This window comes from Oryzias latipes, chromosome 21 (genome assembly GCF_002234675.1).
Source record: "Oryzias latipes chromosome 21, ASM223467v1".
In the NCBI taxonomy this organism is placed as follows: Eukaryota; Metazoa; Chordata; class Actinopteri; order Beloniformes; family Adrianichthyidae; genus Oryzias; species Oryzias latipes.
In genome coordinates this window covers 29,856,631-29,871,520 of record NC_019879.2, presented here as the reverse complement: position 1 = coordinate 29,871,520, position 14,890 = coordinate 29,856,631, and the positions used below count along the sequence as shown (strand labels likewise).

The following is a 14,890-nucleotide window of genomic DNA, read 5'->3' as shown; positions in this document are numbered from 1 at the left end:
TCCGATGTAAGGCGTTCAAATCTTTCCTGGGGGGCCCTTCATCTCATCAAATGCAACAAATACAGTATAGTGATGCCTAAGTGATGCCCCTGAAAGAGTGTTCTAGTCAAAAAGAAATTGGTTTCAGTTGTTATTTAGTTCTGATTGTGTCATTTAAACATGAATGTTTCTGTCTGTGTGAACATTATTACAAACAGCAAACCTGTGCTGTGAAACACCTTCAACTTTGTTCACATCCTGCCAATTCAGAACCAAGGTCATCTCCAGGAACTTCACCGAGGGAAAAAATGCAAAACACAATCAAGAGTTTTTGACCATTTATGTCAAGGCCGACCCCCTTCCGTCCCACTCGCATGCATATTTATGTATATATTCCTATGTGTATGTGAAAGGCTGGGGCGTTATGTTTAAAAAAATGCTGAATTTATCTGTAAGTGCTGCAAAGTTAGCTAATGACCCGCGTGTGTCGGCTGTCACTCTGCCAAATCAAAGGCTGGGGCTGCCGCCATTAAAAATGAACGACGCCACAACGTGGTTTCACAGAAAAAAGGCATTAAGGAAAGAAAATCAAAGCTGCTTTCAGACGAAGGATCTGCTGCCTGCTTCTCCGCACCGCAGCCACGGTTGGCTTTCCTCTTAGCTGCACACATAGTCTGTGCACGTCACGCCTAATTATGTTGAAGCTCTGCGTACAGATGGCCGTGTGTCAGTTCAACAAATGTCTTGTTTTTGTTTTCAGCTACAGAATGCAAAACTACTTAAGTCAGATGAAATATTCCTTATTGTGAGGATTGTGAGCTTTGGTTTGCTTTTGGTCAGTTATGTTGTGTCTCAGTGGCACCAGTTTCAGGTTTGCCATGATTGACAGCTGTCTTACCCCCCGTCTATTGAAGTCTCGGGTTTTTAGCTCTTTCTTGTTGGGTCGTCTGCTCTCTTCTGTTGTGGCACCTTTTTTGTTGCTCCATGGGTTTTTCTCTTATTTGAGTTTATTTACTAAACGTCCAAGTCTCCTGCATTTTGGGGTCGCTGACACTGTTGGTGTGTTCAGCATTTTTGAAAACAAATGAAAATGCACAGAATGAACCGCCTGCCTAAATCCGTTCCTCCAGTTTTTGTTTGAAAATATGAAGAATATTTCCTGATAGCAAAAAAAATCAATTAGTCATTTATCTCTTTCAATGCACATTGCAGCTGTTTCCAGACAAAGGGTTGCTCTCAATGGGTTCCTAATTAATCAAAGTGACTAGTTTTCTATTAAATATTCATTTTAGTCACCCAGTAGTTGTTTTAACTTGTACTTTTTTTAATACTAAAAGTTTTTTTGCTATAATTTTCTCATATGTTAACTGCAAATCTCTTTTTCGACAAAAAGCTCAAATACTTTGAAAGTGAGCTCCAGTAAGAAGCCATTAGCTGGATGTTGACGGTTTGCCTTGATATGTGACCTTTGGTAACCTCGATGGAAATGATCTAAATAAGCAGTTTATGCGTATTTAATGGTGGCGAATCTAGTCTCCTTTGTTGCAAGGTTATAAAAATGTATACTTCATACATATTTTAAAATATATTAATAGGTCTGAGTTCATTATCCCCCAATGGAGTTTGTTTACTGTATCACCTTATTCTAATGAAATAATACAACTGTTTATGCATTCAGCAGCTCAGCAGAAGCTCCAGCGTTGCCTTCCAGTCATATATTCATGCAGCATTAATCACGGCTGGTGCGATAACGTTCCCTGGTTTTTGTCCATCTCCTGCTTAGGACGCAGCAAAAAGAGGGAGCGTTGCCTGAACGAGGAGCTGTTCCCCCTGGAGGAGGTGGAGGCGTGTCCTTGTGACCAGTTCCTGTCTCAGCCGTATGGGGACTGGTCTGCTTGCATTCTGCCGGATCGCCCGCTGCACCGCCCCCCCCACGGTTGGATGAGCCGCCGGGAGGTGAAGGAGTGTGGTCAAGGCCTGCGTTTCAGAGCCGTGGCCTGCGTCAACCAGCAGGGACACCTGGTTAAACCGACTCTCTGCACACAAGCAGGTATCAAATGCAACACAACAACACTTAGATGTTTAACCTGTTCAGGCTGATAGCATGTATTATTGTATTAATTAGACAAATGCAAATATATTTTTTCCAACTCCTTACTTTTCTTTGACATGTTTCCCTTTTTGTATTAAAAGTGGGACCTTTCAATCTGTTTTTGTTTGTTTTCATGTTAATTTTGTGCATTAAGTGTTTGCAACAGTTTCACAAATGTTTGTTGTTGGACACAAATTAAGCTTAGCTTCACACTTGACACTTTGATCAGGAAAATGCAGAAAATGTTGCTTCTCAAAGTACTACTAGTACTACTACTAGTACTACTGAAACATCTGCATCAGAGGTTACTGTGCTGTGAAAAATGTTTGTCTTACTAACATGCTTCAAAAATCAGTATAATTTTTCACAAATTTATCACAAGTTTATTCAAAATGTGTTGTTTTTTTGTTTTTTATCCAAAACCTTTTACCTTAATTGATAAAAAGTTAATTCCTGTTTGCTAAGTTATAACGACTTTTTTTTTAAAGTTTGATTTCGTAGAATTACTCAAAAAACAAAACATTAAACTGTCATAAAATAGACTTTCGGACAAAAATAGATCGATGAGGAGAATCTAAAAAAATGACACTGCAGAGCAAAGGAACACACAAAAAAAAGAAATAAAATACAAATCAACAAACATTGGGATTATCCCCAAAACTTTAGAGAAATCTCTTGATTAGATAGAAGAGGAAGTTTCTGAAAGTCCTTATATCTGAAGTAAAACTATCGCAAGTTGAGTTCTGAGCCCATGTTCAAACACAGTGGTGGTAGTTTAATGGTGTGGTTGGTTTTAAGTCTTACATCTAAAGATTGTTTTTTCCTGACCTTCAACCTTTCTTTGTGCAAAAAAATGTTTAACGATGAAAGAATTTAAAACAATTCAGAAAAAAGGAGCTAAAAGACTTGGCAACAGCAACAAATTAATGAATGGAAGTTGTAATTGTTGGGATCAACAACTGTTGTACTTTAAGGCTTTAAACTCTTTACTTTATCCACTTTTCTCAGAAAGACATGAAAATGTTCACACTTTTCTATCTTGTTTCAAATCTCAAAGTTCATAAAAAAACAAAAGGTCCAGAATCATAAAAAGAAAACAGAGATCTGATCTATGAAATGTCTGATTTATGGACATTTGGAATAATTCTGCTCAGGAGACACAAAGGCTCAAAGGAGACGGGTCTACAAGGGTCTACAGCCAATCAGGATGCAGAAGTCAAAGTGCTGCAAGAAAAAAAAAGCTTGCAAAACAGAATGACAACAAAAGGTGTATCATGTTATATCGAGGGACTCTGGAAGATTTGTGTTGTTTTTCCTTTACTTCCCCTTTTATAAAGTTGTGCAGTGGATTCATTTAGATCCTTTGGGTAACATGGAATGATTATGATGACAGAGATGAAAACAGTACAAAACAATATTCAGAAATGGGAAGCATGTGTTTTTACGGTAAGCTGTGGTTATGGTAAGCGTGATATCTATTAGCAGTAAATCTCTTTTGCAAACACAATTGAGACCTAAAGGCAGCAGAGATTCCCGTCTCTGTGCTGATAATTATCTGCCAGTGTTGTTATGAGTAAGTCTTGGCTCTGAGGTTACTCAAACCAGAGCCACGTCTGTTTGGGAAAATGAAAGAGGTCTTCAATGCGGCTGCTAACCGAGTCTGATTCATCTCTGTCCTTCTTGCCGATGTGAAATTCAGGCTACATCATGGAGGTTTGCCACATCCCTTGCCCCCTGGACTGTAAGCTGAGTGACTGGTCGGCCTGGTCGGCCTGCAGTGCGTCACATGGCAGCGGGCTGAAGATCAGGTCCAAATGGCTCCGAGAGAAGGCTTTCAACGGGGGACGTCCTTGTCCCAAGCTGGATTTGAAAAACCAAGTATGTCTGTTACATTGCTTGAATGTACAATGAACAGAAATAAAAAAAAAAAAACAGTAGCTGAAGGCTTTCTGTCAAAGGAAGAAGAAATTCAGGAACTCCTTTGAGTCAGCTGCAAGATATTCCACCTTTTTGCCTACACTTTGTCATTTCCACTTTGTGGATATTAGAAAAATACTTTTCAGACTTTACTTTTTGTGTAGCGAGACAGGCGTGACCCTGGCTGCTGGATTGTTTTATTCTCTCCAGAGCTTCCCGCTTTCCAGGGACCTGTGCAACAGAATGCAGAGAGTGAAGTCAGTACCTCCGGTCTGTTCATTATCTCCCTCTGAACATTAGTATGACACACACGACAGCTCCCATCTCTGTTCTTTCTACATCTCTTTTATGTTGCTGGAATATTTGTCTCCGGCTCTCATTGGGTTGCATCTAAATGCTCTCACAGAGGAATCGCGGCGTTCTGCTCGCATTTCAATGACGCGGTTTATTGGCCTTGAAACAGCGGGACTCCTGGATGACCTGTTCATTTCCTGGAGTCTGCAGTCAGACTAAATCACGGCGAGAAGTGTCCTTCTCTTGACACGAGAACGGGGAAAGAAGATAATGAGCAGACAAGTGGACAGATGGGGGCTTTTGATATTCTGTGCTCAGGTCCTCCCACTGCTCTGAATATTTTGTGACGTCTCTGTGGGTCACCGTACAACGAGGGGTGGAGGGGGTTATGGATGCTGCCTGTATGGTCCAGTGGGCCTGAAAGGACACTTTAGTTTGTGGAGGTCAGTATGGAGATGAAGCATGGCGGTGTGAAAAATATTCAAATGTCCTCTGGAGGAGATTTGTGTACAGATGGTTAAGTGCCCACTAACAAGGTGTATATGGGCCATGTCGTAATGCCCTGTAATAACCCGCCACATGGAAACGGGAGCTAATTCTGCCGTCGTCCAGATGGATTTATCCTCACGCTCGAGTGGAGCTTGTTGTCAAATTGGCTATTTGAAGTACATCTGCCTGAGGTGTGACGGCAGGGATTCTAAAGACTATATGCTGCTGAATCTCCACGCACGGATCGGTGAGATCACTTATCCAGTCTGCCTTGTTAGACTAGCAAAGCCCTGCAGCATCTGAACCATTTCTGAGGGGCTTTTGGCCCCCGGGGTTTACAGTTTGCATCTGGGGGATTCACGCTGACTAATATTGACATTCCCGGCTGTTCCCAGACTTTTCCCTCTTTCTTTTCTCTCAGCTGTGAGCTCACTGGGAAGAGTCCAGCTTGATCCAACTGGGAGAACTCTTCATTTGATCCTCATGCAGGGATGAGATGCATCCAAGTCCACAAAAAGTCACTTGGAGAGTCAAATATCCACAAAAAATGGGCAGTAAGAAAAGAACACAACCATAAAAATGATGTTACCTCATGAAACGTGTTTTATGTAAAAAAACAAACCTTGTTAAAATTAGATGATGGATGTAGAGCAAACCGTCACTTCTCTGTGTAAATGAGAGGACCTCCAGGAGGAGCGGTGAGGTCACAGCTAGCAGAAGTGAAGAAGGTTAGAGGACTTTAGGTAACCAAGGTTTAATACTCCAGAACAACAGAGGGGTGTGCAAGCAGTTGGAACGGGTGGAGGAAGGTTGTGTGACTAATCAGTGTCAGCACGACACTCCTGATGGATCGGGAATGAATCCATCAGAGGAACAGATCATGGTAGATGTCCTGGAGATCAGCGAGCGCAGGGAAGCAGATGAAGGCGTTTGGACACGTTGAGAGGAGAAACAGGGAGGATGGTGGTAAATTTTTAAAGGCAAGGCAAGGCAAGGCAAGTTTATTTGTATAGCACAATTCGTACACAAAGTAATTCAAGGTGCTTCACAAAACAGAAAAGTGCATTAAAATCACAATACATCATAGAAATAATCAACATAAAATTTACTTTAAAAGAAAAGGAAGAAAAAAAAAAAGATTTAAAAAGAAAGGAAGGAAAGAAAGGTGCAGATGGGACCTTTCAGTCATATACACGGCTAAACAGAAATGTTTTAAGTCTAGATTTGAACATGAACACAGAAGAGGCCTGTCTTACGCCTTCAGGGAGGCTGTTCCAGATTTTAGCTGCAGAATATTGAAACGCTGATTCCCCTTGTTTAGTTCTGACTCTGGGAATCAACAGGAGGCCGGTCCCTGAGGTCCTCAGAGTACGAGATGGTTCATATGGCACTAACATGTCAGAGATGTACTTTGGTGCTCGGCCATGGAGAGACTTGTACACAAGCAGAGCTGCTTTGAAGTCTATTCTTTGAGGTACAGGGAGCCAGTGCAGAGACCTGAGCACAGGACTAATGTGATCATACTTCCTGGTTCTGGTCAGGACTCGAGCAGCAGCATTCTGGATGTACTGAAGCTGTTTTACAGCTCGTTTGGAGAGGCCGGTGAGCAGGCCGTTACAGTAGTCTAACCTACTGGAGACAAATGCATGGATAAGTATCTCCAGGTCTGGCTTTGACACTATGTTTTTGATTTTGGCAATGTTTTTCAGGTGGTAAAATGCCGCTGATGTTGCTGACTTGATATGGCTGTTAAAGTTCAGGTCAGAGTCCATGATTACCCCTAGATTTCTGACTTGATTTGAGGGTTTGAGAGACAGAGAATGAAGGTAGCTGCTGACAATTTCTCTTTGTTTCTGTGGGCCAAAAACAATAACTTCGGTCTTGTCTGAGTTTAGCTGGAGAAAGTTGTTCTGCATCCACGCGCTGATCTGTTGGAGGCAGTGGTTGAGAGAATCCACCGGCCCATATTCACCTGTTGTCAGTGACACATAGATCTGAGTATCATCTGCATAGTTGTGATAAGATATGTTATTACTGCGTATTAACTGCCCTAGTGGCAGCATGTAGAGGTTGAACAGAAGGGGTCCCAGGATCGATCCCTGGGGCACACCACAATTCAAGCCCATGTAGTCTGAGACACAACTCCCAATTTCAACAAAATATTTCCTGTCTTCTAGATAAGACTTGAGCCAACTTAGGGCAGATCCAGAGATGCCAACCCAGTCTTGGAGTCTGTGCAAAAGGATCCCATGATCAACAGTATCAAAGGCAGCGCTCAGGTCTAGCAGGATTAAGACAGAGACTTTTCCATCATCAGTGTTCAGGCGGATGTCATTGGTTACCTTGATAAGAGCAGTTTCTGTGCTATGATGGGGTCTAAAACCTGACTGGAAAACATCAAACGAATTGTTTAATAAGAGAAAGTCAGTGAGCTGTTGGTAGACAACTTTTTCAAGGACTTTTCCTAAAAATGGCAGATTAGAGATAGGTCTGTAATTATTCAGTACAGTGGGATCAAGACCGCTCTTTTTCAGGAGGGGTTTAATGACTGCAGTTTTTAAGGCCTCTGGAAATATTCCAGATTGAAGAGACATGTTAACTATTTGAGTAATTGATGGCAACACACTGTTCAAGACAGACTTTAGACTTTAGAAATCTAGTGGGTAAAGCTTGTATTTCAAAATAAAAGGATGACACTTTGAAGCTGAAACAAATAAAATTGAAGAGATGATTATTAGACCTATTGTACTAATAAATGTCTTACTAACACCCTTGAAATTCATTCATAATGCTTGTTAATGCGTTAACAAAGCTTGTTAAGGAATCTTAATGTGAAGTGTTTCCTAGAGCTTAATAGGACTTCAAACAGCAGAACTGTTGACTTTCTAAAGATCACCGTGTTTTTTTGTTTTGTTGGTGGCCCTGAACTGAGCGCGCGGCACTGATGTGGCCGGCGTGTGGACTTACCACCATTCATTTCTTTAACTAATTGCTCTGGTGGATCTCCTGACACCATTCAAAGCGGTTTGTATTTTCAGGGAACCCACCCAAATTCAGCCTCACCAAAATTGGACCTCCCACCAACCTAAAAAAACCAAACAGTGGCACATTTCAGAGTTAATGAGGCGGAGAGCTGTTGCAGTGGTTAGCACTGCAAGCGCTCAGCACTGAGGCTCCTGGATCAAATCTCTCCTTTCTGTCTGGAGATTTCAAGAATGCATGCAGAATGTAGTGACAGCAGGGGAGGTGATTTCATCATCATTTTCATTGTCGAGGAGTATAAACCTCTCTGTGAAATGCTCCAAACTGTTCGCTTTTCCAAGTTGATTATTATTCACAGATAATACTTTTTTATGGAGTTGAACGGTATACGAGGAGAATTGCTAGAAGCACACCCACTCGGCATTTAAATGCATATATGGGAGTGCATTTTGCAATAATTGTCAGGGAGCTTTGACCTGAGAGATTGCCATAAAAGGATCTCGTGTGTCAAAACTGAGCTCTGAGAGAAACAAGGCAATTCCAAGAATAATTACAACAGACATTTGAATTTCATCCTAACTCCCACATGAATTTGCTGTCAAACACTGAAATATGTATTGATGAATGCACACAGCATATAATAAAAGCACCTTTGTGTCTCTGGCAAAGCGTCCTCTCCCAAATCCCCCCTTAATATTGTTTTGTTTTCATTCGACAACTTTGTTTTCTTCATGTCCTTCTAGTTTAGCATTACTTATCATTTATTAAATTCAATGTGTGCCTGTTTAGACAGGCAAAGGATCAAATCAACAGTTGTGCTGGTTTAACAGTTTCCTGTTTGTGGTTTCTGACTGACCGGTCAGGAGTTGATCAGAGCGACGGATCGGGGAAGAAACCGTCTTTGTGGCGAGGGGTTTTGGCGTGCATAGCTCTGAAATACCGCCCTGAGGGGAGGAGACTGAAAAGATCGTGTCCAGGGTCTGTTGAGGTTCTTCCAGCCTGCTTCCTGACCCTGGACCAGTACAGGTCCTGAATGGAGGGAAGGTTGGAGCCAATAATCCTCTCTGTAGACCTGATGGTTCTCTGCAGTCTGTCCCTGTTGTGTCTGGCTGCCGATCCAAACCAGACCGTGATGGATGTGGTCAGGATTGGATTATCGCTGAGTAGAAGCAGCAGGTTGAACTTTTTAAGTTGTCGCAGAAGGCTTAACCTCCGCTGGAGCTTCTTCTGAAGGGAGTCGATATGGGAGGCCCACTTAAGGTCTGTGAGATGGTGGACCCAAGGAACCTGTGTGGCTCTGATGAAAGGACTGTTCTGTTGAGAATTGTAAGTGGGGGTGGGGGGTTCTTCTGAATTTGACAGAAATATTTTTGAATGAGTCAGATCTTGATGTTTTCTGAGATGAACAAACACGTAAAAGTGACAACGAGCTTTTCTTGCTCATAAATTTCGAGAAATATGGGGTTTAATAACTTACCAATGCAAACCGAGAGTCTTCCATATAATCCACTATAACAGGGAACTGACTTGTTGTTTTCTTTTACTTATATTCTCTTTTATAAACACTTTAGTTGTTCCTCAAAAAACATGTTTGAATGCAGAAAGCCTAAAAACAAGATCATAAAAGATGTCAAAGTCACGCTTTATCCATCTGTCTGTCTGTCTGGAAAAATTAAATTTTTGTTAAACTGAATTAAACCATTACAATGCAAGCAGAGAGAGCATGGAGATTTCATGAAAGATTTTATGGTATCAGAGTTATGTACTGGAATACATAAACATCCATTCATTCATTCATTCATTCATTCATTCATTCATTCATTCATTCATTCATTCATTCATTCATTCATTCATTCATTCATTCATTCATTCATCCATCCATCTTCTTCCGTTTGTCCCTTTCGGGGTCACGGGGCTGCTGGAGCCTATCCCGGCCACTTATGGGTGAAGGCAGAGCACACCCTGGACAGGTCGCCAGTCCGTTGCAGGGTCATAAATATCCAAAGACCATAAAAATGAGAACCAGTTTCCCTTTTGAGTTAGGACAGCTAAAACCAAATAAGCTCAAGTCTGGTGAGGAAAAGCCAAACTTAGGTGAGCAGATTTGTCTGAGTACAGCTTCTGGACTTCAGCTGCATCTGCAGCACCTCTTTCTAAGACGCAGATATCTGAGCAGACCGGGTGTGCAGATCCTTTGGCTTTAAAGCTCTTCAAACTAAGTACAGAGGAGGTGTGGAGGACCACATACAGTTAGTCAGAGAAACTTAGTGCAAGAAAAAGCACACAATGCTTACTGTGTTTTGAAAATTCAAGTTTCCACCACAGAGATGAACATCAGAGGGATTCAGCTACATCCATCTGCATGCTTAGAACTTTGAGCTGAACTCCTTTTCATTATGCCGCCCAAAAGTCAAACCTCCAGCATGGAGATGAGTCAGAACAGAACATAACAGTAAAACCTACAATATCTGTCTTAGCAAGAAGAAGTTCTTTCGCCAAAGGGTCGCAGGCAGCAGTGAAGTCTACTTCTTTGCTAAATATCGAGCTGCAGATGTGAAAATGATGTTGTAAAGTAATTTAGGGATTTAGAGTTCAGTTCTTCTGCAGCAGGACATGCTGACTCGAAGCATGCAGCCGTCAATGTTTGACCTCAAAGAGCCCTGATCCCAAATGCTGAAGCTGTCTAGGAGGAGACGAAGAGGATGGAGGATCTGCATGGCATCCAATGCATGTTTGCCCTTAATTCAGAACAACCTACATTATTACCTTCTTTATGGTTGTAGTTATCTGGAAGAAAATGATTTAACTCCAGAAGGAGGCCGGAGTCTTTTCCTGCTTTCATTTCCCTTCAGCTTGTTGTGTTTTGGAAATGTTTCCTGTGACCTTTGATAGCATCATTCCCCATACTGCTATTTTTAAATCCAATGTATTTCTGTTGATGCCTTTATGAGTGTGAGTGCAGTTAACAAGCATTTTCAGTTTTGAATACTGTTAATAAATAACAAATGTTTGTCCTAAACTTAGGATGAGTTGCGTTAAAGTGAAGCAGCTGTTGCACTCTCTGATGTGGAAAGAAATAGCACCGTTTACAGCTTTTGGTGATCTTGTTTCCTTGCAGAAAAATAAAGCAGGGAGCCACAAAAGGGTCTGGCTTTTATGTTCAGGAAGTGCAAACTCCATGTTGTTGCTGAATACGTTTATATTTTTGCTGTCAAAGACTGTTGTCCATGTCTTCATGCAGATTTTACTTTACAAATAGAATCCATGAGGAAAAGCGTAGCGTGCCGCACCGGGCTTTTAACGTGTCTGCGTTTCCCTCAAGAAAACAAAAACTAACAACATCCGAACTTTTACAAAGATGCACGGCTAGAAGGCCCCCGGTTCAAGTCCCGGCTGGGGGAACTGGAGTTTGCATGTTCTCCCCTTGCATGCGTGGTCCCTAGGTGTGAATGTGAGAGTGTGTGGGTGGGTGATTGTTGACACTCTACCCTGCGACAGACTGGCGACCTGTCCAGGGTGTCCCCTGCCTTCACCCACACTTGGCCGAGAGGCTTCGGCAGCCCCGTGACCCTGGAAGGGAATGAACGGAAGAAGATGGATGAATCGATGTGCAGATTGTCCGTATAAACTAAAACGTTTTTGCCGATCAGAAAGTGGGTGTGTGTTTTAGCTTGGGGGTGGGACTGGCAGCGCAAACTCTTCCTGGAAGGGGCGGTTCCTCACTTTGTGACATCACAATATGAGAACCCACTTGTTTTCAGGGATTGGGAAGGGCTGGTGCTCAGAGGAGGGTCTTAAATGCTCAGCGATGCGTGGATGGAGCAAAATACTGCTTTTAAGGTTGTTTTTTCTTGTGTAATGAACATTATAATACATTTAAAAGCTCAATAGAGGGCGGCAGTTTATAGCTCAGGCGGTAGAGCAGGTCATCCAACAACCTAAGGGTTGGCGGATTGACCCCCGCTCTCCCCAGCCAGCTGTTCGCCCCCGGAGCGGGTCTAGTCTGCAGCTCACCGCTCCCCCCCAGGGGATGGGTCAAAATACGGAGAAGAATTTCCCCATTGTGGGTTTAATAAAGTATCAGTTATTATTATTATTATTATTAAAAAGGTGAATTAGCAGAGAATTTGCACTTTAAGATCACAACGAAAAAAACAACACATAACAACAACAACAAAAAAAAAATTAGAAATCAGAGCAAAATTCCAGGAACCACAATGTGAAACATAAATAAATAAAAATTTCGGAAAACAAAAAGTAATTTCCAGGATTAAAATAAAAAATTAAAAAATGAAACAAAACAAAAAACCAGTGGAGGTATTATGGGCCATCACTGATTGAATGATGAGTTTCGAAGGAGAGGAAAAGCAGAAGGATGTTTTGCCCGAAATGTGACAAAGACTTGATCGATCAATCACCAAATATTTGAAGTGGGCGTGGCCAGAAACGTACTAAAATATCCTTTGTAGAAGAATGTCACCGTGTTAAAACACTTACTGTTGAGAAGGTGAACAAATGTCAGCAGAAAAGCAGTAATGTCCTTCCTTTACCAGTCTCTTTTTTTTTTCTTTTTCTTTTTTTTGGTTTCGGAAATTACTTTTGTTTTTCAAACCGTATTTTGATTCTTTTTTGGATTATGTTTAGTTTTTAGTTGGGTTTTTTTCTGTAAATGTGTGGTTGTTTCTGGATTTTTTTCTTCTAAAATGTAACTTTTTTTTCTACTGTTTTTCTTGTTTATTGGTGGTTGAAATATGTAATATGTTTTTATGTTGAGTGATTTGTTGGTATGATTTGTACTTCAGGGCCACCATAGTTTTGGTTTGATAACAGGAATCAACAAAGACCAAACCTCAGCTTCAACTGTAACAGTTGAAACTTATTAACAGTTGGTTAATAAGTGGAGTGTGTATGTGGACCTTCATGAACTGAAGTCTCCTAAAATGTTTGTTAGAACCTTCAAGACTAAGAAAAAGTAGAAATGTAAAAAAAAAGTAAGCAGGAAGTCTACCTGAGGTGACAAAAGAGAATCTCACCCGCAGAGGTTTCCAGAGGATCACTGAGGTGAGAAGTGGCAGCAGATGGAAAAGGAGATTTTCAGGAATGAACCCAAAAAGTAAAAAAATGAAATTCTGCATCCTAACTGGTATCTGAGCAGATAGTCTGGAAAAAACAAAAGTGGGCACTGAAACCTGCTTTAACCCCAGAAGATTGGGTGGTTTTCCTAACCCAGCTTTGGATCAACCCTCGGACAGATATTCATGGAGAACGTCAGGGACAGGAGAGACTGTCTCACCATTGAATATTTATGGTGCAGCAGGTACAGTTTGTGTGACATGGATCATGATTGTAATCCTCGTCACGCATGCTCGGCATAAGATTTTAAGTAGGCGGCTGAAGGTCGGCAGTTAGAGTGAATTATCCACTAATTGGAAGGTCAGCCGTTCACACCCAGAATTCCTCGGCAAAAGTCAAAACGTCCCTGAGAAAGACGGTGATCTCCGCTAAAGTCCCCTGTGTCTGCATGAATATCAGACTGCAGCCAGATCCGGTCCGTGAGGTTTTTCCAGGAACATTTGTCCGCTGACAGTCCTGGCACAGCCGTCTGCGATCCTCTGTTAGGGCCCCAAAACACCACGCCAAGCTCCGTCATGAAGTTTTTACTTCACTTCTGAATAATTCAGAGTAGTTAGAGCAAATGTTGCATATTTTTTAATGAATTGTTTCATTATTTTCTTCAGAATGTTGTGTTGCAAAGCAGGAATGTGCTGTTATTAACCCAAATGCAGTGAAGACAGGCCACAGTGGTTCAGAAAACACCACAGGAACTCAGTTTAGTATTTGAAATGAACTCCGATGGTAATATCAATGTAATGCAGCGCTACCAAGAAATAAAACATCAAAGTCTGTAGTTTAAAAAGATTCCTGCCAAACTGTTGGATGTTTTTGAAATAGGTGCAGTGGTGGATTTTCTGAGGGAAACGGATCGTCTGTAGCTTCAAGCAGCAGGTGAACAGATTATCCCCATGCAGGAGAGCGGGACTCTGAGCTGTCGCTCGGTCAGCTCGTTCTGCAGGAAGGTGCTGAAAGACGCTTTTAATTAGGATGAGAAAGAATTCGGCTGTTTTTAAGTATATGTGGGGCACTTTTAAGGAGCGAGATGAACCGGTTTGGAAATGTCTCTGCTAATGTATTCTTGTCTTGCTGAACTGGAATTCTATAATTGATCACAAAGCAAATGAGAAAAGAAGAATTAATCAGAGCTTGATAGACAATCGTTTCTGCAGCGGTGGAGAATTCGTGCTTTTTTGCCCGGCAGTCAAGCAGACCCAGCAGCGCAGGTCCAAGGAGGATGTTAAATATACTGTAAATCTTGTTAGGGCTTCGGTTCATTGACATGCCTGATTAAAAAAGAACCAATTATAGCCCATTTATGAGAGTCTTGCAGGCTGGAGAGAGAAGGACGGTGGTGGTGGGAATGTCTTTGTGTGAACTATTGCTGCATTTCAAATATAATTATGACATCCATTTGAAGATGTTAGGGGGGTTGACCTGTATGGGTCAAAACGAGGAGCGGCAGCCTCTTAAGGGGAGTGCAGATGTGTCCGGCCGCCTCAAGGGACACAAAAAAATTGAACGTTCCATTGTTATGCGTGAAGTAGGTGTATTGTGAAGCATTTGTAGGGCTAATGGAAGCTACACGCACTTATGACCTACGGGTGTTGCTGTCGTACAGTGTCCTTACGCGACACTCTAAGGGTTAGTAAGGTGTGAGGACTGGCTACTTACTGAGCTCACGCACGGGTGTGTGCACGTGATGCATAACTGCCTGAGGGATGTCCACACAAACTACACTCTGATCATCTCATTTCTTTATTTGTAGTCAAATCTGCGTCTCACCTACTTGCTAGTGTTCACTACGACCCGTCGCCCGCAGCATGGCTGTAGAAAAAACGTGCATGAACAGTTTTTCTCTCAGGGTTCAACCACGGCCTTGATCTTTTGCACGGACCGCCTTCATGTTTGGTAAAGGTTGGCAGATTTTTTTGGCAGATGATGACTCAATACCTTCTTGTTTAGCAAAACGTGTGAGAGACGGGCAAGTGATCTGAAATCTAAAGAATAACCACTTATAGTCTA

At 41.9% G+C, this 14,890-nt stretch overlaps 1 protein-coding gene across 2 annotated transcripts in view; it reads left to right on the top strand.

Annotated features, from left to right (window-relative positions):
• Positions 1–14,890, top strand: part of thsd7b (thrombospondin type 1 domain containing 7B) — a 221,223-nt gene that overhangs the window by 174,427 nt on the left and 31,906 nt on the right. For both annotated transcript variants that reach the window (XM_023950471.1, XM_020702165.2), the window contains exons 15-16: positions 1,763–2,029; positions 3,771–3,949. In XM_023950471.1, the coding sequence (XP_023806239.1) occupies positions 1,763–2,029; positions 3,771–3,949 (446 nt within the window). The remainder of the gene's footprint in view (positions 1–1,762; positions 2,030–3,770; positions 3,950–14,890) is intronic.